Raw genomic sequence first — 27,707 nt, 5'->3', positions numbered from 1 at the left:
TGATGAAAAAATATTTTATTACAACACAATTTTTTTAGAAAATGGGATTACATCGCTTATGACGAAATTGTAGCATAAACATTAACACTAAACATACCTAAATTAGATTAGAAAAATCACATCTAGAAAAACTGCAACAGTAACACGCATTGCATTTCAAAACTTAATTTTATATCATTTTAAGTTACTAATATTATTACAAATTATTAATTAATCGATTTTTATCGCTAGTGTCATCGAAACGGCCCATTCACAATAGGATACGTAACACGAGGTAGCGTAGAACTGTCATCCCCCGCATACGCAAGATTAATAGTTATTTTAATCAGTCGATTTCGTATTCTATTTCGACAAACTTATTCAGTATCGTAAATGTACAACCGTCTAATAATTAAATAATACAATAAATCACAAGTCTCTAATTCGGGTCAAACTAAACGGATAATGCAGCAGCCAATAGAGTGTGACCCGACTTAGAGGCTTTGCGAGCGGGCGGCGAGCGCGCTGCGCCGGCAACGGCGTTCAACACCGCCGCGCGCGCCGCCCGGCAACCTGCATCCGTACCTCTTGCTTTGCCAACACTACTTCTTACCTACGTCACTCGGTCGAGAGCTATTGTAGTTTGATCATATGTAATAATTCCAAGAAGTTCCATGTGATCAAAGATGTGACTAATTCAGAAATATTTGAATACTTGGTGATAATGATAAGATTTAAGAACATACTTTATCGGATATCTTATTATTATTATGTGAACCTACATATTAGAAAATTATACAGACATTAAATACGTTCATGAATCAAGACAGCACAGACATGATATTCATTATATTGCAATGTAATTGAAATACAACAGATTATACATAAATACTAAGTTATAATGCTATTTCTACACATAAATACTGTGCGATATAGATAGTATATGGACTCTTACTAAATCTCTTAGCTTCACTATTTATTTGCAATCGGCAATTGTACATAATAGAATAGAATACTATATTAATTATTCAATGACATTTTTTAAGAACATGATTAACATGGTTTTGTTGCGTTATATAACACTCAATTTTAAAATATCTATATTTTCGTTGAAAACAAACCTCATTATTTTATGTCAAAGCTCGTCGGGGGTATTAGCAGAGGTCGTAGCCTCATTGTTATAATAATTTGGTAAAACAACCCGATCTAAGAGAAAGCTGTGACCTGGCAAATGAGGGGTTGATAAAAGCGAATCTCACATAGAAACCAACACCGGAACATTCTACAATGTTATTTCTCATAGCATTATTAATCAGGGCTTGGACAGCTCGGCTCCGGTGGCCGTCGTAGACTGAAGGTTGATGTTAATTTAATGTGCGATCGTTCCTTTATAGTTTTTAAGTGGAGTTAGTGCAAGCTTCAAGCCTCGTTAGTCACACAGAATATCGGGGCGTAAATTATATCTCACCTAAAGGTTTGCACGTGACAAAGAGATGCAATTAAAAACCTAGGTATATAATAATTCGAAGTCATTAATTTGAGAGAACAAGAGTGTCCAGAAAGTAAAACACATTCCAATTCATAGGTTGTATTAGTGATAAATGGTACAGTAAAAATGTACCAAGAGTTATTTGAAAATTGCCTCATTCGACAGGCAATTTAAATTGTGTTTATGCTTAGTGATCGGCTAATGAGATGGTCTGTAATTTTTTTTTGGTAGGACGATTTTTGTCGAGTGTAATAATAAGAAAAAAAAAAACTATTGTGACAATATTTACTTACTTTCTGAACCATTCATGAGTACAGATGTACCGTGCATAATTGTTTGCCATTGTATTTTTTCGGAAGCGTTCGTATTAGTCATGCTACTTCAGTCAACCTCAGTTCATTTAGTAGCGAGACTGACTGAAATAGCAAGACACGTTCGTACGTTTCCGTGAAAATACGATGGAAAATAATTATGCACTACATCTGTAGGAAGGTACGAACTGTGGATAAATTATTGGAGGATTGATTTTTTGTTGTAATTATGTCCGGTATTGATGAGCTGTAGTGAGAATACTGTTTTGTTCATTTCTTGAATAGTTTGTTCCACTGCATACAATGTTTGGGTGGGGCTGTAGAAGTCGATGGCTGCGGGAGGGGCTGCGCCCCCTGGGGTGCCGCAGTCTGGAAGCCTACATGACAAAAAAGTACTGTTAAATTACAATCCGGCTGTAAGCGGCAATGCTACGGTCCGATCGTGTTAGTTGAAAAAAGCGTGCGTTCAACGTTGAAATGTTCAGCAACGCTGTAGTCCTCCTGGCACAGGAGCGCCGCGACAGTATATCTCGCGGGCGGAACCTGTCGCGCCGCTCCTGTGCTAGACCTACAGAGGGATGTATAAATATACAATGGTGATAATGTGCTTACCTTTCTCGACCAAGCTTTGCAAGATATGCTTGTGTCGGACCGACTCCCAATTGGCGCGGGGCTACTCGGCTATATCCTGCCCGCCGCCTGCGGTGCCCGTCTTGTCAACAATGCATGAACGCGCTACAGATGCGAATAACCTGAAATAATATATTATATTAATAACTATCGTCATGTGCAGCGGATATAGTTGGTGCACGAAAAGATTGGGAATTTATGCGCTTTATGTTAGTAAATTGAAGTTTAACATTTACTGAACAAAGATTTAAAAAAAGTTGAATGTCTTAAAAATAAAAAAATGTACAGTGGTGTGATTTTCTGACCCTGGGCCGTGGGCGTTGGTGGGTCTGCCATCTTGTGGCCTGAATCGGAAACATAAACTGGACACTTCACGCCAAAGGAAGTGCTGTCCTCTACAGTTCGTCAAGTTTAAGCTTCCACAATGTAGCCCATCGGAAGCTTAAACTTGACTTACACTTCGCGCCAGTAAACAGGGGGCTCACGTGCTGCCCCCTACAGTTCATGCACGTTCCCTATTTTTATTGTCTCATGAAGATAAAAAAGCCACTTACTTTTCTATCTCTGGGGCGCAGTGGACGAATTCGTGTGACCAGAACTTGTAAATTGGGTTTTTGATCAGTTCTATGAACGTGATCAACAGGCCCCACGGGTGCGGCCGGTTGACTATGAGCCTCTCAAGCAACATTCTTGTGATTTGTTCCTGCACCGCTTCGGAGTTTGCCTCAGCGAAGAGATACAGAAGACAGCAACTGAAGTAGTGTGTGTGACTGTTGGGATATCGGAGTTGATTTGCGATTGCGTTGAGGAACAAGTATCTGAAACGTAATGGCATGTTAAAAAATAAACAAGCACTTATACTCTGTCAAACCATTTCCGTCAGTAGAAAAGAGCGGTAAATTTTAAAAATGTAGGCGCGAAGAGTTGTCGTCCCATAGAAGATTGAATTTTTCGCCTTTTTCTACTGACAAACTTATTTGACCAGTTATAAATAAAGGTTTGCAGATAATGTGCTTAAGTGTCCTATTTAGAATGACTTACCTCCCCTCGTAATCGAAGTCAACAGTGAAGTTTTGGAAAATGTCCATGTGCGCGGAGTGCGCGATGGTAGACATGTTCGGGGTCTGCCCCTTGGAGCGGATGTGCGCTATAGCTTGAGTGCCCACGTACAGCACCACGGCGTTCATGAGCTGGCTGTTGTAGCGGCGGCCTGGCTCATTCACCACCTACAACCAATTTTATACCTACAACTTGATGGACCGTTCATATGAATATACATTAACAAGCCGACAAGATGCATGTCAAAATAACTTCAACCGCCAAAATAACATTTATCAAATTAAATTGTTACATAGGTACATACAACATAAGATACCTGCATGTTGCCTCTAAGTTCCGAGAGGAACGTGACCGGTGCCCGTGCTTTTAGGTACGCGTCCAAATCTTTCTTGAACTGCGAATTGGGAATCATGGTGGCGTAGTTGATGACCGCGCGGGGCGGCAGCGTGATCTCCGCCAGCAGATCCACCTTCAGATTCGGAGTGAACGGATCGGGTAGCCTCATGTTTCTCGGGAAAGCGGACAGAATCAGATTTCTCATCTGTATGCAGTTAGGAGGTATCTCATCACAGAACCCGTAATGGTAGTCGCACAGGAACTCTGGGAAGTCGTGGAGCAGTACGAGGAGCACCTTGAGGGTGCCCTTGTACAGCATCATGACCGGCGCGGCGAGCTCCGTGTTGCGTAGGAAGGGATCCAGGAACTTGAACAGGTCGATCAGAAGCGTGGAATACATTCCCCAGCCCTGAAATTATTTTTTCATGTGACATCTTGGCATCTCATGACTCCCTAACAAAGCCGCAAACGAAAGTATGTAGACCTAGCACCTACTACCTACACCTATACATACTTACAAATAAATTCACAATATTGTAATTTAAAACACATATTTATAGGTAAAATAAATATAAATAAGGTCAAGACTTGTCCTGGCCTGTATATAACACCATTTTGACACGTACACTTTGATTGCCTAATCACTCTTACTTTGGCTTTACTAAGACGCCTTAGTGTCTACGTAAGTGGTTGAGATTTGCAATACAATGAATGTTACCTTCTGCTGAGGAGTGACAGCTAATACTCGGTTGATGAACGCGCGGTGTGCGACCATCTCGAGCCAGGCGTAGCAGAAACCGGGGACGACGCTCGGCCGGATGATGCGCAGCGTGTGGCAGAACGCAGTAAGAACCTGTTTATACAATTTATACAAATTTACTGCTGATTCACTTTTCCAGCTCTCCATTCTACACCTCGTTTGTAACATTGCAATTCTTCAGAATGAGTTGCAATCCGAATAATTAAGCATGTAAGGCGGCTAAAGCTAAGTAAGTAAGTAGTGTAAGGCTATTGCACGCCCATGTCGGGTAACTGTTGGGACAATGTTCTTGTATAAATGTCATCTTCTGTACACAGTTTGTGAATAAAGTGTTTCTTTTTTATTCTATGAGGCGCAATAAATTGCCTAATTTAAGTTGTTAAGCTCAACAAAAAGACATTTTCCATTGGGTCACAACATTAATACAAGCGTACGTAGTAACTTTCGGCGCTATCGCGTCATACTGCAGTGATGTAGGATTACTTAAAATTCGTAACTGCTTAAAAACCTTCAACTAAATATAACAAACATACACAGTTCTAAATGTTCATTGTTATTGATAAACCCACATCTGTTACCTCCTCACAAGCTCACGCTCGTGGTTCTCAGGACTTACCTGGAAGTTCATGGACTCTAGTACTGGTTCGGCCATGTTCATGTCAAGGAATAAGATCAGCAGCAGCCGGTGGTATGGCAGCTGTTGAAAGTTCGTCCCGTGCTCGTCGTGGTCTTGCAGCAAACAACCGGCAATAATGCCCAGGATCTACAAATAAAGAAAACAATGGTAATATTCTATTCTTTACATTATAAAAATAAAATTTAAAAAAGATTTATTTTCGTAAAATATACACATGTTTATAAAGTAGGGGATAGTGCTGTCCGGTAAGCAAAATTTGCCTGTGTTGGGCAACACCGCTCTTCCTTAATTAACAGATTGTTACACGAAAATTTCAAGTACTAGTTTAAGTAAGTCTAACATATGTATACAATTAAGATCATATATAACAATTGTTTATAGAACTAGGGAAATATCTGGGTTGTCAGACATGCAGTAATAAATAAAGGAATAAAGGAGCCAGTGTGTGTGTGTGTGTGTGTGTGTGTGTGTGTGTGTGTGTGTGTGTTGCTGTATATGTATGTATGGATTGTATGTATTTACTTAGTTTATAAAGTTGACGTGTGAATTTCTAGTAAGTTATAGTATCTGGTTAGTTTTGTAAGTCTTCTATTTCATTGTAGCTTTTTGATTTTAACCATTTTGTAATTGTTGATTTGCAATCGTAGTAAAGTTTAGGGTAAATATTTAGGCACCTATTGACTTTGTTGTAAATGTGACTAGACTTCAAATTGTATTGTGAGCGTGCAAACTTGGTTTTAGTTTTAGTTATATTAGCAACGTTTTTTATTGTCCTTCTAGAGAAATAGTCGGCACTGTAGGAAAGGGTTTTATGTTTTTTTAAAGTAATTTGTAAAATATATAGTTTCCTTATTGATAATACGTCGCTTAGTTGGTATAATGATTCTGTAGGGTAACGGATTTTTTAAAATACATTGTTTTTAAGAGTGCACGCTGAGCTCTTTCCAGACTAATGAGTCGCGTTTTAGCCGCCCCACCCCAGACAGGTATACAGTACACCAAGACAGACTGTACCAGGGATGTGTAAATCTCTGTTAGTATATTCCGTTGTTTTGACGGGGTTGTTTGTGATCTACTTGGTACAATATGCCTTACTGTGTTAAGCGTTAACAGATTTAGTTTTAACCATCTAGAAATCTGAGCTAGAACCTTTTCAGCACTTGTTTTTGCTTCCATCCAGGTTTTACCGGAGAAGACTATGGCTGTATCGTCAGCGTATCAGAATACTTTAGCATTAGTTATTGCCATGTCACAAAGATCGTTTATGTAGGCCAAGAACAGTGTTGGTCCTAAGACGCTACCCTGCGGAACTCCATACGATACATGCTCATCGTTGCTAACATGCACACCCAGCTTAACTCGTTGCTTCCTGTCCGAAAGGTAACTTTTAAATAAGGACAAAGCAGTTCCCTAACCCCCATCTTTTCAAGTTTTTGAATAAGGATAGGGATAGAGACGGTGTCAAAAGCCTTTTTTAGGTCTAGAAAGACTGCCAAGCATTTGTTCTTATCATCTACGTTATCTACGACTACCGAGGTGAGAGCTGTTATAGTATCTTCCGTCGATTTCCCCTGCCTAAAGCCAAACTGCGATTCTGATAGAAGATTAAATTTTGTAAAAAAGTTTAGTAGTCTAGTATTAAGAATTTTTTCAAGGATCTTCGACACTGCCGGCAAAACAGATATTGGCCTATAATTACTGACATCGCCTCTATCCCCACTCTTATAAACAGGAGTGATCAGAGATTTTTTTAGAGAATTAGGGAAAATTCCTGAGTTTAAACACAGGTTTATGAGGTGTGTTATGACTGGAACTATTTCTTTAGCTGTATATTTTAGAAACTTTGTTGACACATTGTCCCAGCCAGGTGCGCTACTAGATTTCAGACTGGACAGAGTGTTGAAGACTTCATCCTGGCTTACAGATAATAGGACCAAAGAACTGGATTGAACAGGTAGGCTATTTATATATGCGTTTAAGTTGTCTTGAGGATCAGGGCTAATTTTTAGGGCTAGCTCTCTCCCGATATTCACAAAGTACTTATTTATAAAATGAGCTGATTCCGATGGGGTGGTTTTAATGTTTAATAGTTCTGTGTTAAGTTTATTTGGGTTGGTAGTATAAGTTAGGGTCTTTATATTTTTCCATAGAAGTTTATTACTATGCATTGAGTTGGCTAATAGCTCCTGTTCGTATTTTCTTTTTAATTTTTTTATCAGATTATTACAATAATTTCTGTATCGGGTGTAGGTTATTTTCAAAATTTTATTGTCAGGGTCATTATTAAATTGTTGTTGGAGTTTATTACGGTTGCGGATACAACGCAGGATCCCGGGAGTGATCCAGGGCTTCATTATACGATTTTTACAAGGTATAGAAGTAGTAGTAGAGTTCTTTTCTACTGTTTCATTTAATACGTGTATTAATCGATTGGTTAAATCGTCGGGGTCATTAGAGAGCAACAGATTAGTTAAGTTTTTTTCTTTTAGGTATTTCAGAGCGTCTTCAAAGTTTAGTGTTTTTTTAGTTTTATTTACCGGTGGAGTTGTACATTTATTTTTTGACAGTGAGAGGAAGGTTGAATAGTGATCCGATGTAGTGGTTTTTATAATAGCAATGGTAGGAGAGTACTTAATTTTATAAATTTTTAATATAAAATGGTCTAGGCAATTCTTTCCCCTAGTCGGTCTCTTGGCTGGCCAAGAGTCCAAACGTGGATAACATGTTTAGGTAGTTATTTCTATTTTTGTACTCATGCGAGGGTTCTAACAGTTTGGGTCTTATGTTAATGTTAATGTTAATGTCACCTGCGATGATTATGTTACTGCTCGATTTTAATAATTCTAAATGATTTTGTAGCGACTCAATAAAATTATCTGCGTTCACAATTGATGGAGATCTATATATGCCCAGAATTGTGTTATTTAGTACCTCTAGCTGTAGGCAAGAAGCATGATTTAATTGAATTTCCGTGACTTTATGTTTTAGAATAGTTTTTACATATATGATTATATTAAAAAATATACTTTATATCAACTATATTTCACCGTAAAACTCGCAATACAAACCTTGTTTAGCAGATTTAGTTTGGGCGTCGGGTTGCCTCCGTCGGCAGTGTTCTTGATGAGCAGTGACACAAGCTTGATGAAGGAATCACACATGGCGTAATACTTCTCCCGCTTGGGCGGAGACGGCGGCGGGTTGACTCGCTCGTCGTTGATCTGTTGGTGCACGTTCTCAATGCACATCTGAGTCGCGATTCGGAAGAATCGAGTTATCATATCGTCCGATTTCAATATTCCGTTCATGTTCATTCGGTGAACATATAGATTGAAATTCTGTGCAATCTCTATCTCTGTTAGGGGGCTAAGTAGAACGTTTCTCCATTCGCGGAGAAGATTCTCGGTTTTCTCAAGTAGGCCCGGTGGATCGTCGTAATCACGTGCCTAGAATATTTATAATAATTTTAATGGGTTCAGAATTTGTAACAACAAAATAATACTAGCACGAAATACGATAAACTAGTCCCCAACATTTGAGGACTAGCCATTTGTTTTAGTTAGGATTACATTTAGTCGAAGTATGTAAAAATCAAGGTAAATACATACCCGTACTTGTAAGATGCCCGCATGAATGTGCGCGGTGGGTCCCAGCGGCGAGCGCTCGCCGAGGTAAGCGCTCGGGTCCTGGTTGACGCGGATCATTTCTATGAGGCTGCCGAGCCCCTCGGGCGGCGGTTGGCGCGAGTGTGACATGATGCGCACCAGGGTCTCCGTCGTGTGGTACAGGTCCGACTCATTCGCGTACATATTGTTCCTGTCGTCCACTAGGTACAGCTGCACTAGCTGCATGGAGAATGCGACGGCCATGTAGTTGTTACCGTTGTCCATCATGTGTGCCAACGCAATGTCGTACTGTTGATACGATAAAAAGGATGAAGAATTAATTCCCTAGGCTAGATAAATACCTATTAGTATATTATGCATACATATTTTTTAAATAACTGCAGAACAGGTTAGCTTCCACTATGAGTCTTAGACTCGTAAAGAAAACAAGTAAAAGCAGCCATGTCACTGAAAACTGAACCGCCATCGCACGTTGAATATTTACAAATTACTTAGTGACAAATCAACTAAAAGGAAACTGATAAGAGTCTAATATGACCGACTTCCATTACATTGCCCAAATATTGCGAAAAACAATGTTTGATTCGATTTAGAGATGTGTTACCTGTGGTAGATTGATAAGGTTATTTCTGATGAGACAGTCGACCGCCTCTAGGTTGTACTTGAGTTCCTCCCTGCACTCGGTGAGACAGCAAGTGATCTGCTTGGTGGTCCACACGTGGCCGTAGACGCGCGCGTCCTCTAGAAGCTTCAGCACGCGCAGGTGCACGTCGCGGTAGCGCGTCATCATCTCCACGTGGTCGCTGCTCGCGCCCGGCTGTACGATGTGCCCGTCCAGGAGACCTTCCACGGCCTAAAACATAAACATCATTCATCAATTATTCCGACTCTCGACTTCACACTCAGAAAAACTATGAGCTTCAACTCCTGCATGCAAAAATGTCCTGCTGTTGACTATACATTTTTTGCGGCGTAGACCCGACCTCTTTTCCTAAGTACACCTTTAAAGGTAAAGTATTTAAACATATAGGTAACTAACATGATTGACCAAAATATATACAAGGTGCCCATGAGGAACCCGAAAGATTTTAAAAGCGTATTCCTGATCATATTTCAAGACTAAAATGTCCTTAAAACTTTTCTAGAATTCGCTTAGTTTCAGAGCAAATAAAAAAATATATAAAATATGATATTAGATTACCTTCTGTAATAAAGTACATCCGGATACAATGTCCCGATTCCGTCTAGCCAAAATAAGGCACTCGAGTAGGGAGTGCATATTTGCAGACTGTACTGCCAGAGACGCTACTGCTATCGAGTTCGCTAGGAAGACCTCGGCAGCCGTGATAAGAGTGCTCATTTCATCCGTGCCGTACACCTGCGTCGGGTTCATGACCTGGCTGAAAGTCAGCTGCGGGATCTGTTCCTGCTGCTGCTGTTTGGGGATGAACATGCCGGCGTCGCGGACAGGCATGAAGCCGGGTATATTGCAAGCGAATTCTTCGTAAACGGCGATTTGCATATCAGTCGGCCCACCGACGCGCAATCGCACGCGTTCCGGGATCCTCTCCGTCTGATATGTCAAGACAATCGGGTCGTAGTATCGTCTGCCTTCCTGGCGAGCGATTTTTCTCATGTCGTAGTCGTTCATTAGTCTTTTGTCGAGTTCGGGTAGCGCTTTTTCGACTGCCGTCTTTTGGATAAAAGCGCAAGCCAATTCCATATTTTCGGTAGCGAGAACTGCTGCGGCGCTATCCACTATCTCCTTCTGAAATACATCAACATTAGTTAAAAGGTAAAGGTTTTAATAACGTAATTAAAATAACAGTATCCTTAAAACAGTAGAGTACCTGTTGGGGTGTTGCAGGCATCAAAGCCGTGACAAAGGCGGCTTTCAAGTTGGTGCTAATGGTGCTGATGATTTGTTCCCTGCAAGTTATCATCGCCATACCCGCGGTAAGATTCCTCGTCATGTGATGAGCACAAGTGCGCATTCGGACTTCATCAGGGTCAAGCGCGAAATCTTTCCTGATGATTTGCTCACAAGTGGTCAGCGCATATTTTATGGATCGCTCAACTACGGGATGAATCCATTCTTGGATTGACCTTTCTATGGCAGGCTTGACAAATTGCTTTAGGTGTGGATAGTTTTGGAAGAGAATGATGTGCGGATTGAAGCAAATTTTCTGTCCAAATGCAGAAGTAGAAGATACATTAACATCCAAGTAATTGAAGCGAGGCTCAGGCAAACCAAGCACCCCGATCATACTAGGATCGTTAGCCACCAGGCCACTGGTCGGCGTCGGCGCGGTGGCGGCCATGTCCTCCTGCGGCAGCATCGGAGGCTGAGGAGGCATCAGTTGCATCTGAGCACTCTGAACTATGTTTTGGGTCACTGGCATAGGGTTAGTTGCTTCCTTGTTAGGTTTTGGTTGAGAAAGTTGGAACTCAATCAACCTTAGTTTATCTGAATCCTTAAGATATATGGAAGGCTTTAGATCTGCGATGTCAAGGCTTAAGTTTTTGCAAAGCACTTCTATTTCGAACTTCAAATTTAGTTTGAGATCAGGCTCTTGATGTAATTCAGCTAATGCGTTCATTAGAGCCATCGTCCAGGGATTTGGAGGTTTGAACACTACGCTTTTTGCACAAGACTCCAAAACCTTGGCCACGAATGGCACGACGTACAGAAGCTCCTGCTGTCCTTTGTGATAAGCTTCGAGAAGGAGTGCTTTGAGGTCAATGTCCACGTGAAGAATGGGCTGGTTGCGGGCCAGCGTCAACATGCCGAGCCAATGCCCGAGGTTCTTCAGCAGCGAACGATCAGAGAAATTTGCGATACCTTTGTCGGAGCGCAATAATACTTTGATGTTTCGGTAAGTTTCTTTTGTGACCATTCTGTTCACGTCGCGTATTTTGAGAACGTCAAGGAAATTTGAATACAGAGCGTGAAAGTTAAGTTCTATCGACGCTCTCTTCATGACCAGATACTGCGAAAGCCATGGGAAGTATTCGTCTGTGATGATTTCTTTGAGCTCTTCACACTTCGTCTGCAGGTTGAGCTGGCTGAGATTATTGAAAATAAATGCAGATTTGTCTTGAATAGCTTCAGGTGGTGCATTTATTTTTTCTTCCTTGTCTGTGGCAGTCAAAAGAGTGTCAATGTTTGTGGCGTTAGCGATAGAGGGTCGGCTCCCCATGCCACCAGCGGCATTAGTCACCTTCGATATACCGGAAATCGCCGACGGCGCACAAACAACGGCCCTAAAACAATGTAAATCACATCATGTAATAAAGTAAGTATAAGTAACTTAGCATAATCATTTAAAAAAAATATTTGTTATACAAAAAGCAAACTAACATAATGCTAGCCTATTAGAAGTATTTGAATTATTTTCCAGGGGGCGCCATAAGCCTTCAGTAAGAAGTGCATATACTTAGTTGGTTACTAAGTTCTGTTATTCGATTTGCAACCTCTTTCTTTCCGTTAAAACAAATGGTACCGAAAAAATAAAAAAATGACATAATGTGGTGGATTTGTGAGCTATAATTTTATACCACACAACATTTATCTCGTCGTATTTATAATGAATTGGGGCCTAAAAGAGAATCGTGTCGCTGTGATTGCGTTGCACAAATGTGGGCACCCGCCAAACATGATTTTGAAGTTGCTTGAAAACCTGAAAATCAACAAAAAATTTGTTTATCGCACAATTAATAGATACAATAGTACCCTGAGCTTCGATGACCGCAAGAGAGCCGGAAGACCACGCACCGTTCGGACCCCAGCTCTGATAAAGGCAGTGAAGGCGAGAATTGCAAGAAACCCCGTCCGCAAGCAAAAGTTGTTGGCAATACAGATGTCTGTGAAGAGAAGCTCCCTAAAAAAAGTTATCAATGAAGACCTTGGACTACACGCTTACCGCAGACGAAAAGGTAATTTGCTTAATGGACGATTAAAGACTATGAGGCTGGAGAGAAATCACGTGCTACTGAAGCGGCGCACAAAATGGCCACCGAAAAATACTACAGTAGAATCCGTTTACTATGACTCCGCTTATACTGACCAACCGCTTACTATGACGTAATTACTGTGCGAAGTTTGGTTTTCATATAAAATTCTTTGTGATAAATTCGGATAAGATGACTTCGCTTTTAGTGACAAATCGCTTACTATGACCTAAAAATCCTATTTCTATGAAATTATGTCCGGTTATACTGACACATTCGCTGGTTTTCATGGCCGTCACCACGTCTTTCCTTGCGAGGACGTTTGGTGCGTTCGTGGCGTGTAAGGTATTTTAGTTTTGATTCTCAGTGACAAGTTGATATTTGTTACAATTTTAATAAAACTCATTTCTCACAAAGGAATTTGAGATTAATTTGGAAAACATAACAAAAATAAGAAGTTGTACAACTATGTTTTATATGACATCCGTTTAGTATGACGTGTTTGTCACTTCCCTTCGATGTCATTATAAGCGGATTCTACTGTATTTACAGATGAAAAAAAATTCACCATCGAAGAATGTTGTAACCGCCAGAATGACAGAGTATATGCAAAAAACAGTCAAGAGGCTTGGAGGGGAAACTTGAATAACTCATGCGGCTGTTCCGAGACTGCAACGAGGCCATCATCCCTCTTATGTGATGATTTGGCTGGGAGTGTCACACTCAGGGCTAACACAGGTTCATTTCTGTGAAAAAGGTGTGAAAACTGGGGCCAAAGTTTACCAGGAAACCGTTCTCGAACCAATAGTGAAGCCTTTAAGCCACACCCTATTTCAAAACCAGTCGTGGGTCTTTCAACAGGACTCGGCTAAACTAAGATAAGGCAAAAACAACTCAAGCCTGGTTTCGAAGGAACAATATTGACTTTATTGCCCACAAAGACTGGCCGTCCTCCAGTCCGGACCTGAACCCGCTGGATTATGCCATATGGCAGGTTATTGAGGAGAAAGCCTGTGCTAAACTCCACACAAATCTGGACACCCTCAAGCGGGCCATAGTTAAGACAGTGACGGAATTAGACTTGACAACTGTGCGTGCTGCTATTGATGACTGGCCTCGTCGTTTGAAGGCCTGTGTCAAGGCCAGAGGAGGCCCTTTTGAATGATATTCTCAAATGTAAATCCTGATTTTATATACTTCATTTTAATATATAGTTTATTCTACTTTCGTTAGTATATTTTATGTAGTTAAAGATTATTACAGTAACAAAACTTAGTAACCAACTAGGTACTTGGAAAAATTCGACCTATGCCGCTGTGGCCCGGTGGCCTAGTGGCTCAGGCACCTCCCGCGATAGCAGAGGACGCTGGTTCCATTCCAGCCTGGGGCACTGGAGGCCTTGGTCACTTTTTCTTAGTATAAGACATTTATTTCAGTATATATTAACCTTCCTTTTATATATTGTGACCATTATTAGCAACATGCATAGCTCACAGAAGGTATAAGTAAGTAGTAATATGTTCAAAATAATAAATTGTAAGTTACCTGTAAGGGGCAGACACAGTGACCACCGCACTCTGAGTCAGCATGGCCGCCAGGCTCGTGGGCAGCACAGCTCCCTGTGGTTTAGTAGGTGGCTCTTGGCTTTGCAATCCGAACTCGATGTATTCTATTAAGTGTGGAGGGAACTCGCAAAAATGAGGTATAGCTCTAACATGCTCACAATATTTGTGATAGTCTTTAAGACGTGATTTAAATCTGTCAAGAGCAGCTATACCGAAGTAGTACATTTTGGATCCCTCTGGCTTCCTTAAAGCTTCAAGCACAAATCGTAAAGCTAATCCCAGCGAAACGTAGCTTGGTACTAGTCCTTTTTCTATGATTCCTCCAAAAAGTTGAGCAGTAATGTGCAATTCCTTGTCTGGATATTGAGGGAAAAACTTGTACTCTTCAAAGAGGTTACGTAGCATACATGAAAACACTTCTCGTTCTCTTTTGTTTGGAGATTCCTGGAATTTCTTCAACATGTCGAGTACTTCATCTATGGACAACGTTGGATGAGGTGGATGGTTGTAGATTCTCTGAAAATAGCCATTGGCTTCATCCTCAATTTCTTTAGAAACATTCTGCATCATTTCCGGAAAGTGTATTGGATCTGGAATACGCGGTTTGTCCATTGCCGGCGCTTGGCCCATTCTGGCCAATGCTCCCATGTTAGCCACGTTCGTGTTGTGCTGTAAGGGCATCATTGCGAAAGGACTATTAGGTCCAGCACCCATAAGTCGAGAAGGAGATCCCGGAGTAGTAACTAGAGGACCAAGATTACCGGGCATAGCAAAAGCTGAGTTCGCCGGAGCACCTAAGTTCATACTCGCGACGGTCGGGGTCAAAGTTGCTATGGAATCAACATGCGGGGTAAACAACTGACCACTCAGGCCAGCAGGATTGAAGGGAGTTTCCAATACCCGTGTGTGAGTTGGTCGAGCTATACCCGCAATGTTTTGACGCGTCTTGCTAAGTATTAGCGTCTGACAACTAGTAATCACATTGTAGATTGCTTCTTGTAAGTCAGGTTGAACGTTGGGACTACAGAGCTGCAAGCAAGCTAACATAGTAGCGATTGTTTCGTGCGGTAGCTGCGCAGCTTTCGGAAGCTGTTCTTCCGGTCCTTTCCCAATAACCTGTGGACATCTTCTTTGTAAAAACTTCACCATAGCCGAAACAAATGTCTCTCCATGGTCTCTTATTTTGTCGGTCAGCCATTTGTCGAGCTTTAAATATTCACGTCGAGAGGCCAAACAGGCCAAGTCAATAACGAATGGAAACGATTGCACATTCAATAAAAGAGACAGAGCTTTAAGATCTTGTGCCACGTCTAAGATTCGGGATAGCTTTGATTGGTCACTCTCGCCTCTTATGTACCAATCGGCCATAGCATGCATTATTATATGTTTTATATTAGGATTCTGTGTATGCCAAGCATGGTGTAATATTATTGCTGAATTCGGATGGTTACCTAAGAAAATCGGTATCAGCGTTGTCAATAACTCTTGTCTAAAAACAGTAATTGGTGGACTTATTTGCAGTAAAGCCAGTAGCAGGATGTCAGGACAATGCTGCAGAGGAAACTTGAATAACTCATGCACTTGGACATAATAGTCGCGGTCAGCGGCATACAGTAGCAGTTCTACCAAGTATAAACAACGCCAAGTCGCTATTTCTTTGTTATCTGTCTCTGGAGGTGATTTTAATAAATCAATTGACACTGGATGAAATGGATGGTCTGCAAAACTGAATATATCTGGATGTTTGAGGATATTACTTATCAAGCTAAGCTGGCCCTCTAGATTAGTCCACCTACGACAAAGATATTCAACAGGAAATATATTTGCGGGATATCCTGCACTCTGAAGGCCCAATCTTAGGATAGTGAATAACAAATTAAGGCCTTGCCTATCTGGAACAATAAACTCGGGATGGTCGAGTTGTAGAATTACTTCTTTCCAGTTTAGGTTTGAAGCCAGTTCTTTAAGAGTTTGAACAAAAACTTCAGCGTTCCAAGACTCCCCATGTCCATGTGTAATTAGGTCCTTTTTGGCTTCATGTCCCATCCAAAAATTTCCAGGTGTTTGTATTTGCGGGCCCTCGGCTGTGGCGTGATATCGAACCATCATCGAAATAACCCTGGCCACGTCTATAGCTGTGGGCTCTCGAGCACCGAAGTTTAACATGTTGTTTTTGCATTCCTCGACGGATGCGGTGAAGCTGTAGCCGATATCTCGGATTATATCTGCGAATGAGTTGTCCATCATGGCTGCAGTCATGTCGTCGGCCGTGGTCATCTCCTCGAGGGGTGTCTGTGTATCGTCAGGATACAGCAGTGGCGCGAGTATTATGGGCACTACTTCGCGCGGAAAGTCACTTCGTAATCGTTTTAGAAACAAGTCCTTAGTCACAGCTGCCAAACGAAAATTTTCGTGAGCGAGACTCGTCAGAAGATTTTGCAAAACTTCAGGGCTGCATTCCTGAAGGCCTGCACGCTCTACTTGATGTCCTCGCTCTGAAAGATAAAGACGATACACTTATGTACATAAGGATTTAACTTTAATGATTCCAGGCGGCTTAGTACGGTCGCGTTTTTATCCCTTGTCACCATGCCTGTCACGTTCTAACAAGTACGTAAGTGCGAAAGGGACGCGCATAGTGACAGACGATAAAAATGGAACCGTGCTGCGCCCACAGGGTCAACATTTTACCACGTGTCCAAAATTACTTCTTAAATAACAAGTTAAGTAACAGCGTCAGTCCTGCCAGCCTGCGGCTGTCGGCAATTATAGACCTATTTTACAAAATCTCGCTTACCCTCCTCGTTGCACAATGATCACAATGTACTATTTACGCTTCATCCCTTCTTATAACTTTTACAAATAAATTAAATTCCTTGACTTGTTTTGTAATAAAAAGGATTAGTCATGATAGTTGTATTCAGGTTTTGAACCTGCCATCTTTTAAGCACCTTCTTTTTTATATTTATTGTTGTACCAATTCATTAAAATTACTATTTCACAATCACATGCAATAATTAATAGGATAATGCCACAGAAAATATAAACCAAAAACATTTCTTTGTCTCTTTTCAAAACCGGAATAAAAAAATAACTTGGTTCTTGTTATGCTAATAAATATATCTATATTTATAGCTGGTCAAGCAGATCTTGTCAGTAGAAAAAGGCGCGAAATTCAAATTTTCTATGAGACGATATCCCTTCGCGCCTACATTTTTCAAATTTGCCGCCTTTTTCTACTGACAAGATCTGCTTGACCAGCTATATAATACCGTATACCTATGGCCATTATTTACTCCAATTGGAAAAAACTAGCCTATGTTAAAAATACATCAGAAGGAACAATTACTTAAAAATAAATAATTAAAATGAAATAATAAAAACAAAAAGAATATTATTAATATAGTTTGTCAAAGGACTGTCTCATTTCAATCATAGACAGAGAGAATCATACTATCTTAGTCTTACACTAGTACTAGCACCCAAAAGAAAAGGATGAGTATAGTTTTCCTGGTTCTTACTGACTGACAAATTGGTTTGACCAACTATAACTTGTTTTAGTAGCTATCATAAAATTACTGTGGTATTATCCTAACCATCACCATACTACCTACTACCTACCAACCTTAATTACAGTTTACAACTACATCTTACCTGCGTCGAGATAGCACTGCACGAGTTCTAGAAATCTCTTTTTCAAATGTTGCTTTGCAAGTGATACAATTTCAGGTTTTGATGAATTCTTCCTCAAAATCAATGAAAAGGCAACATCCTCGGCAGTGGTTAACTTTAGCAATCTTGTAAGCCGGTTGAGTAAAGTATTTGATGGCTTTAATATCTGAAAGGAACATTACAATAGAAGCATAAGGAAATACTGGCTAAGAACTAAATACAACTAGTTTAAAAGCATTCAAGTCATTGCTAGTTACAGGTTGCCCAATAAACTTGTGTTTGTGCGCATGGCGTTCTCAGATTACGTCTGCCACCCTGAGCAGTAGGTACAGTCCAGAGCAGTGTAGGTACAAGTAGTAATATATCTCAGTACCTACATATATGTGTGTTGTCTGTTAAATCCATTGGCCTCCAAGCCAGCTGCAGTTAACAAAATGTTTTTCAATATTTCTTATAAAATTAGAATATTAATGTTATGTTTAAAGATATTTAGACTTAATCGAAGTATGTTACATACTTAAATAGAAATGAAATAATACGTATATGCATCCTTAATTAATATTTAGGTTGAAAGCCTAACCAATTAATGATTATCTTAAAAGGCTGTAAAGGCTTACTGTTAACATTATACATAATATAGTATGCATATGAATACTATGGTGATAATTGAACAACAATTGGCGTTTATGGGCAACTTATCAAATCTAATGCTACACACTACATCTAACTAAGCATTTGCATCTATTGATTACCTTTTGTAAAGACCGGGGTGGGTTATCAACCAAGCAACAGACTACAGTCGCTTTGCCGGGGTGGTTTAACAACGAAGTCAGATGCTGGGAGAGAAGTGAGGCGTGAACACTACTGCCCGCGGATGACGACGACCTGTCAGTGTCCCAGGTGGTTTTAGCTGCTTCTGCGAGAAGGCACCTCAGTAGTTGATTTTCAGCTTCCAGGCCATATAGGTTCACAAGCTGTTTAAGAATAAAAACATAATTAGGATGACTAAACTACAATATAATCATCACAAATATTAATAAAAAGTTACATATAACATGCTATGGATATATTCTAGTTGCCCAGTTCCAACCATTCTTAAAAGGTATAATAAACAGAAATTGCAGTAAAATGGCATAGCATTTTCTTTTATCAGTTTCATACACAGTTATGATTTTAATACATTACAATACTACATAACACATTAAAACATTCGCTGAGCAATTTGAATCTCACAGTAAAAAAAAAATACTGGCTTGGCACAAGCTAATTTTCTTTAATTACTCGTATTTTCCTTAGTAAAATTCCCAACTGTAGACAAACCTCTTAACAACAAATCAATCTTAATTAATAGTTAACCTAATAAAATGGAAACAATGAAAAATCTTACTACATATTTTATGAATTTGCTAGCATATCTATTAGGTACCCCGAGATACTACAAGAACTTTATACACTGTCATTTCTTTGTGATTTTCTTATAGTAACTTTACATTTTGGCAAATGTATGTTGTGTAAAATACATGCATGTAGGCAACATAAAATTAAGAATGACAATGATACCTCATGTTAACTATGATGATTACTATAATAATTTTAAAAGTTTAATGTTGTGAAGTCTTTGTTGCCTGACATAAAGTTTAAACTGATACATGATCAGACCTACAACTTCTTCGAGCAAAAACCAGAGACTGACAAAATAAATATCGACGTAACTGTTGTCAATATGTACCTACATAACATAGGTACCTCAACTCTGTAAAGAATATCTAACATTGTTTAAGAAAATATCTACCTACCTACAAAGTAGTTAGTAGCACATCTTCTTTAATATATTAGTAATTTTTAAGGACTTTCGGGTGCTTACCTATATACAAGTTTACTTTTTTATAGTCAGGTACTATATGTATGTCGATTTGCATTTGATTTAATATTCTTGTAAGATTTTGGTGGGTTATACCATACATCAGGGTTTTTGGTGCGGGAATGTCTTACACTAACCAAAAAATAGGTGTAAACTGTAAAAACCAATACTATTTTAACATTATGAGCTTACTACCTATTTTTAATTCATAGTTTAGGAATTATTTACAATAAACTAAGTTATGAACACACAAAATCATTCCTACACCAAAAACCTCGATTTATGGTTATAACTCATTAAAATTTACTTTTATATATCTATCTTTGTAATACCTAACTAATAATACAATTACTGATTTCATTACCAAGTTGTTTGCCACCTACACCTGATGTATCATTGTCATAAAGATATTTCAGGTAGTATCAAGTTAATTAAATCAATATAAAGATTATGATATACTATTGGCAGTAAATAGATTAGTTTTGGAATTTATTGTTAGACAGTGATTTTCAACTAAATTAATGATTTCTTTCAACATATTATTCAATAAAAAAAGTGATGATCCTTTATATTTGTAATCTATGCAAGCACATGTATAGCAAATCGATGGCTGTGTGACTCAACCTCGTATATGAAATATATTGACTTTAGGAGAACACTAAAAACTATTTTTTTTTGTGTTATTGTACTGAACAAGTAAAATGTTTTTTAATAATTAGATAACTAATTCGACACTATGATGTATTCCAAATTGACAATAGCTAATTTATAAGTATTTCATTAATATATGACGATTATATGTCTATACGAGTTTGTGTTATACATTTAAGATACTTTAACATGTTATACGTGTTTCTGCCAAGAGATCAATTTACTGTATTTTGTTGAAATAATGACTACCGACCGCTTAAATTTCATATATACTTCATAAAACTCATAAATAAAACATTAATTTGTAAGGTTTATATATATTTAATATAAGTAATGTAACAATGATGATGATGAACAAAACAAAACTGGTCTTCTCTTCAAACTAATACTGCTATGATAAAAATTTAATGCTCTTCTATAGTTCGTTTTTTTAGCATTAGAAAGAACTTGAAAGAAGGTAAGCGATCTTGACATGTCTTTTAATTGAAAAACGCTTTTAAAAAATCAATAACTATTACTTATGAAAGCGGAAGAATATAAATGATCGTAATAGATTCATAATTGTTACATATTTGCCGTGACTTATTTTTAAAATGTGTTTTTCAATTAAAAGATACATCAAGTTTGTTTACCTTATTTCTAATACTAAAAAACCAACTATACATATTATTATAATGCTTGATTCGTGGTTCGGTGTCAAAGGTCTATGGGAAAATAGGACTATATGTAAAGTATTACAATTTACACACCATTTTACGTCATATGAATAGTTGTAATGTATTGCCATGTATTCCTTAAGTGGCTCGCCATTCATTATTTCTATATCTTCCCCAAACCATTCTACTTCATAAATATCCTTTTTTTACTAAATTTATTTCGTTTATCACAAATGTGCGAGTTAATAAGTCCGTGTTCTCTTTTGAAAACGTAATCTACAATTGAATAACACGTATTTAATCAAATTAATAAATGGCGACAACAAATACAATTTATGGTAATGACATAAATATGGTAGGATACCCTGTTTACGAGGTTGTGTCATAAACATATATTTCAATACCAAATACGTGTTTGGGTTTTGAATAAACCTATACGTAAAAAATGTGTTTCACCTGTATGCTTTTGCCATAACGTGAATAGTAAAATTTTACATAGTTTTGTATAATTATTTCATTTTAGCTAAAATTTCATATACGAGGTTGAGTCACACAGCCATCAAAATGCATGTTTGGCAATAACCAGGGCCCATACATGTCATGGTGTTGACGGAAAAATGATGACACACTACATAGACTATGATTCCAAATAGTCTAATAACACATTTTTAAATTTTTTTCAGTGTATTTTATGTAACAAGTATTAAGAAATCAGAAATTATTTATTTGCATTGATACAATATATGGTGTTACAGATCTTGTACCTAGCTTGCATGCAAGCATGCAAATTCATCATTATAATCATAAATTTAAATAAATATAAAATGTCAAATTGAAATAATTGAAAAAATTAACATAATAGGCATATCACAATACAATTAATAACTAAATATCACTAATTTGAATATTGCTGGTATTCGAGATATGACTTTACGCTGGAAAAACAATTGTTAATTTTTTTACGTGTTAATAATATTTAAAATGTTATAAAAAAAAGTCCCTGTATGTTAAATTACGTCATTTTTGCGTCAACAGCATGAAATGTACAGGCCCTGGCAATAACAAACCACCCTTAATTTTTTGACTCAAATAAAAGGAATCATTTCAGTATCTAGAATATTAAAACAAGCTTTAGTGAGTTCAATCTTTCTTGGTGTTCAACTTAGATCAACTTACCCATTCATCATGAATCTGATTAGGAAAAATTAGAAAAGTCAGGGCAGGTCAAGTAAGTTTTTTGTACAATGTTGAATTCAGGATTAACAAAACAATGAAATAATTTATGGTACATTGTTTTTTTTACATTCTATTTAAATTCCCCATCCCTAACAAAATTATAACCACCACGACAGTATAAGTGCGACATAAATGTACACAAACTCTTGCTCTAAACATATACCATGTATTTTCTGTTACAGACAAAAAAGTAAGAATGCTGAAGCATTTCTTAACATTTCACAAGTTTAAAACCAATACAAATGTAAAATTTGGTTATACTATAAACACACAATGTTTCATTTTTAAGAGTGAATGATTGTATGATTGAAGGTAAACCAACCAAAGTCCACCAATTTCTGTTGTTTTTTTTTATACATCATAATTTGTTCTATAGGTAATTTATTCACAGACTATTTTTATTGATTTTATAAACTATAAGTCTAATTGCTCATTTTTCACCCAATTAGAAAAGCCAAACGCAAAAGATTATCAGCACACAAACAAAGTATTAAAACCAAATAACTACAAGGAACAAAACATAGTGGCTAAGATTTTCTGATTCAATCATACATGAACAATATAGTTCAGAACAGTTTTCATAAAAAAATAATAAGGTTACAGAACTTGACCTATCCATCTGTATGGAAAGTTGGAAACAACATTTTTGCAATAGGATTTACCTACTTCGTAGGTCGAATTCAATTTCTTAGCACTGTTGCCCGACGGAGCAATTACGTCACTAATTACAATGATACAACACAAAATAGGTTTCATAAATAGCACATTGCAACTGCTTTCCCAATAAATCAGTGCACGAATAGTCGTTATAAATGAATTATTACCAAATGGGCTCGTGGCTTTCCGTACATGACAATATGGCGACATTAGAAAACAAAGAAAATGTTCAGAGGTTTAGATGAGCTGCCTTACCTTAGTTAACTCTTGACTGGTCTGCTTAAAGTTCTTCTTACTTAAATTTACAACAAGATAATTGATTTGCGATAAGCTAAACGTTAAAGAGTCCAGGTTCATAGTTCCATTAATGCGAAACCGAAAGCTTCAAACACGTTTGAAGCTTTCTCGATTTTTGACGGATTACTACAATAAACGTGTGTTCTTTGAGAGTTTTTTTACGAAATAACAATAAGCCTAAGGCCAACATCACCAATAATATTGTTCACTTCATTAAAATCAACATAATTTAACACCCCACACTGGAAAAATTTCCGTGCTGCAATTCTGCACGATGACGAAGGCACTCGTGTCTCGTCTCGTTCGTTTCGCTAGGTTCGCATTCGCAAGGAGGCCCGAGGCAGGCAGTCCGTCGAGTCGACTCACCCAGCAATAGTGCCAACCTGCCAAATTATTAATGGTGTTGCTGCTTTAAATTAATGTAATATATTTAAATTAAAACCCCCATCTACACGACTAGAGTCGGACCAAGAAAAGTCTGCAGCGGATTTGATAGCCCACGCAGTGCACGTGTTATTTATACGTCATCATTTCATAGAAGTTTGACGTTTAAAATAACACTTGCACTGCGTGGGCTATCAAATCCGCTGCAGACTTTTCTTGGTCCGACTCTACAAACTAGTACAAACCAAGTTTCAAAGGTGGACCAAGCTAAACTCTGCATGGCATTTGTAATGCGAAATAGTGGTAATATCATCATTAATGTTAAATTCCAATGAAAATATGTAAATGACAATATGTTTATCATGACACCCCTCACTTCTGTAAAGGCCCCCTGGTACACAATGGGCCATCGCCGGCCACTCCAAGGGACGCATTTATGCGTTAGAGGGAGCAAGTGATATTGCTATCTCATTCTACCGCATGGCTGCGTCCCTTGAAGTGGCCGGCGATGGCCCATTGTGTACTGGGGCCATAACAGATGGGTGTGCCGGACTGCGACCTTAGTCCGGTCCGTTGCATGTGCGATTGTGCGATTATATGAAAGAAAGGTGGTCCGCCGTAAGTTCACTAGGGAATGCAATAACCGGTCAAATCTCATAAACGGTTATGACCAAAAAAGAGGAACCCATAATCGACTGACAGTGGCCAAGTCTTTGTTTTTCAATAAAACACAAAATATAGGTAAAGTGAAAACATGACCATAGGCCTCATAGGCACGAGCGCTTTTAAGGCCTTAACACACTATCGCACCGCATCAAGAGAACCGCATAAGTAAGAGCGAGAATGAGGTATCGCTTTCTCGCTCTTACTTATGGGTGCGTCGCACAATGACCTTGGTGCGGTGCGGTAGTGTGTTAGTGTTACGGCTATTAGAAACGGCATGTCGGGGAGTAAAGTAGCTAACACACTATCGCACCGCACCAAGGTCATTGTGGGACGCACCCATAAGTAAGAGGGAGAAAGAGATATCGCTGTCTCCCTCTTACTTATGGGTGCGTCCCACAATGATCTTGGTGCGGTGCGATAGTGTGTTAGCTACTTAATAGTGGTAACAGACTATCGCAGCGCACCAAGGTCATTAAAAGAAAAAGATAAAAAATAGTTTATTCAAGTAGGCATATTACAATGCGCTTATGAACGTCAAATAAACCTTTACCGGCTCCAACCGTACACCTCTGCCCCGAGAAGATTTAAATCCCCCCTCAATTGGAGGAGGGTATCCCAATATGGGACCGGCAACAAACTCGGCGGGACACATCTTTTCAAAACATTATTACATCTTATAATTAACATGCATTACGAGTAATTAAGAAAAATACAATTTAAATTACTATAGAATTCATGCAATTATACTCAGTGAGTACATAACTTTATACAAATACGTAGCTCTTTGGCCAAGCGCGCACCACGACTTTTTGTCGCGCGATAATTTAGTCGCAGAAATGTAACGTATGTGTTTATATGGCAGTGCGCGCATATGCGACAAAAAAATCGCAGCGATTTTAAAATTGTGATTTGTCACATTTTTCCGCGACTGCTCGCGACGCGATTGTCGCAAAGTGAATTGCAGCATACGGAGTTGTATGGCCCCGCGCGCACTGCGATAATAAAATCGCACCCCGGAGCTCAGTCGGCATTTCGCTCTCCAAGCGTCAACATATCGGAACCTGCTTCTCCAATGGAATCACAAGATGAGACGCTAGATGTTGACCGTTTAATTATAGAAATAGAAGGAGATCACCTTTGTGGTATAAATACTCAAAGTCATACAGCGATTGCATATTGTTTCACGACAAGCGACTGGTACGAAATCCATGTCGAGAATGAACAAATCGTCGACTTTTCATCGCAGTGCGCGCAGTGAATTTTCTGCGATAAATTACAGCGCGATTCTAAAATCGTGTTGCAAAAATTAAAATCGTGGTGCGCGCTTGGCCTTTCAGAAAACATATCAAATTCTTACAAAAGGAAAAGAAAATAAAACCAATAAAAGAAATAAGAATACATATTATATGAATCTGACTGATTGTTATGAGATGCTTTCATACAATTTGATGTGCTTTCTTAAGCCCCCTACAGGTCTGGAGGGGGCTTTACCTGAGCTGAGTCACCTTTTACTTTTAATTGCTACTTGTCGTTATTACAGTTTCTGGTTTGGACCATGCATGTTTGTCTGTCAAGTAGTCCTCGACTCTGTAATAAGCCTTCAACATCAATGACTTTTTTAAGTAATTCTTAAGAGCTGGAAAGGGTAATCTTAAAGCATCCTCAGGTAACTTGTTATAAAAATGAATGCATTGCCCAACGAATGACTTCTGTACTTTACGAACACGAAACTTTCTGATAGCAAGCTTGTTTTTATTTCTAGTATTATAGCAGACAGCGAAATCGACTCCACACTCGCGTTCGCGGCTTCGCCCGCGATTCACGCGCATAGTCTGGAGGGGGCTTAAGACATGACTAATGACTCTAAGCCCCCATTCTCACGGGAGCTTTTTCAACGCGCGTTAAAAAAGCGCTTGAATCTGTCTGCACTCTAAATTCGATTTAACGTCCAAGGCTTAAAGTCGAAAATCCAACAACGTTTGATAAAAAGCGCCACCACTGTCGTGTGAATACATACATGGTTATCCATTTGTGCCATTCAAACGCTTTTTTAACGCGCGTTGAAAAAGCTGCCGTGCGAACGGGGCCTAACGGATGTTCCCCATAAGTCTTCCGTTTTCTTTAAATTGAGTGACTTGAATGTTTTAACAATAATTGCTGAATCTACTAGATTAAACTCAAAGTTAATATTACATTTCTTAACATTAACATTGTGCGACGCACCCATAAGTAAGAGCGAGAAAGCGATATCTCTTTCTCACTCTTACTTATCGGTGCGTCGCACAATGACCTTGGTGCGGTGCGATAGTGTGTTATGGCCTTAATAAAAAGAAATCAAAATTCTATTACACCCCGACCAAAGAGAATATATAGTAGTATACGAAGTTAATATGTCTTTGGCCCCATTCGCACGACAGCTTAAAAAGCGTTGCGTTAAAACCCGACGTTGGCGCTTTTTTACCGTTTCCAATATTTGTGTTCATATGAACGCTTAAAAATCACTTGTGAGTCGTACTGCCTCGTACGCATCTCAGAAAAGCCATACTTTTTTGCTATTACTACTAATATAGCTTGAATATTTCAGGAATTTGTAAGCATAAGTTGACATTTTTAAGGTGAAACTAATAATAATCTTGACGATTGACACCAAAAATTGACACTTGACAGCCAACTGACAGCAGCTCCGGCGCTTTTTCAACGCTTGTGAGAACAGATAGGTACACGGATTTCCGTATGGTCTATTCAATTTGACGCCAACGCTCAACGCCGAAAATCGAACAGTGCTCGATAAAAAAGCGCCGCGCTTAAAAACCGCCTTCGTGTGAATACATACATGGTTATCCATTTGTGTCATTCAAACGCTTTTTTAACGCGCGTTGAAAAAGCTGCCGTGCGAACGGGGCCTTTGACTCCGACTAAACTTAAGCCCTTGCTGCACGATCGCCGACAAGCCTTCTAACCAACTTCTAACCGTCTGACCTTGGTCTGTCCTTGGTCAGTTTTGGTTAAATTTTGTTGGAAACAACTGTCTACACGGTCCGGGACGGACCAAGGCCTCGCGGTCTGGGGGCTTGTCGGCGACCGTGTAGCACGGGCTTTAGCGTGACATTGAACCAACCTTGGACCGTCGAAAGCATAGATATATAATATTTAGAGATGACGTCTCAGCGAGCTGTCAGTGGGACCACTTTTGTTTAGTGTACGATTAACAATGTGGCCCACCTTGCTGTAGCCATGTCGATAAACTATCGACATTTCTTGCAATTTTAATTTTACTTTAAAGG

General features: G+C 38.9%; 1 protein-coding gene across 2 annotated transcripts; it reads right to left on the bottom strand.

Moving 5' to 3' along the window:
* On the bottom strand, positions 1 to 23,688 carry LOC134804697 (CCR4-NOT transcription complex subunit 1). 2 transcript variants are annotated; one of them, XM_063777837.1, is made up of 16 exons: positions 23,332 to 23,688; positions 18,768 to 18,989; positions 17,998 to 18,181; positions 14,324 to 16,838; positions 10,678 to 12,091; positions 10,029 to 10,595; positions 9,432 to 9,680; positions 8,810 to 9,115; positions 8,270 to 8,647; positions 5,181 to 5,327; positions 4,523 to 4,657; positions 3,785 to 4,213; positions 3,451 to 3,635; positions 2,964 to 3,227; positions 2,392 to 2,531; positions 1 to 2,156 (listed from the first exon to the last, which is right to left on the bottom strand). In XM_063777837.1, exons 1-15 carry the CDS (start codon positions 23,431 to 23,433, stop codon positions 2,453 to 2,455), a joined length of 7,176 nt encoding a protein of 2,391 aa, XP_063633907.1. In that variant the 5' UTR covers positions 23,434 to 23,688; the 3' UTR covers positions 1 to 2,156; positions 2,392 to 2,452. The 2 variants fall into 2 exon arrangements, with proteins under 2 accessions (XP_063633907.1, XP_063633908.1); XM_063777838.1 differs by having other exon boundaries at positions 10,029 to 10,592.
* Positions 23,689 to 27,707: the final 4,019 nt, after the last annotated feature.

The sequence above is a fragment of the Cydia splendana genome, chromosome Z, assembly GCF_910591565.1.
Source record: "Cydia splendana chromosome Z, ilCydSple1.2, whole genome shotgun sequence".
Lineage (NCBI taxonomy): Eukaryota > Metazoa > Arthropoda > Insecta > Lepidoptera > Tortricidae > Cydia > Cydia splendana.
This window is presented reverse-complemented; position numbering and strand designations above follow the sequence as displayed.

Excerpts from the sequence above, each read along its gene's own strand:
- LOC134804697 (XM_063777837.1), bottom strand. The coding sequence starts at position 23,433 with ATGAACCTGGACTCTTTAACGTTTAGCTTATCGCAAATCAATTATCTT. Across the intron at positions 9,116-9,431 it reads ACCTTATCAATCTACCACAG|TACGACATTGCGTTGGCACA; the intron begins GTAACACATCTC and ends TCGTATCAACAG. Across the intron at positions 4,214-4,522 it reads CTGTCACTCCTCAGCAGAAG|GGCTGGGGAATGTATTCCAC; the intron begins GTAACATTCATT and ends AAATAATTTCAG.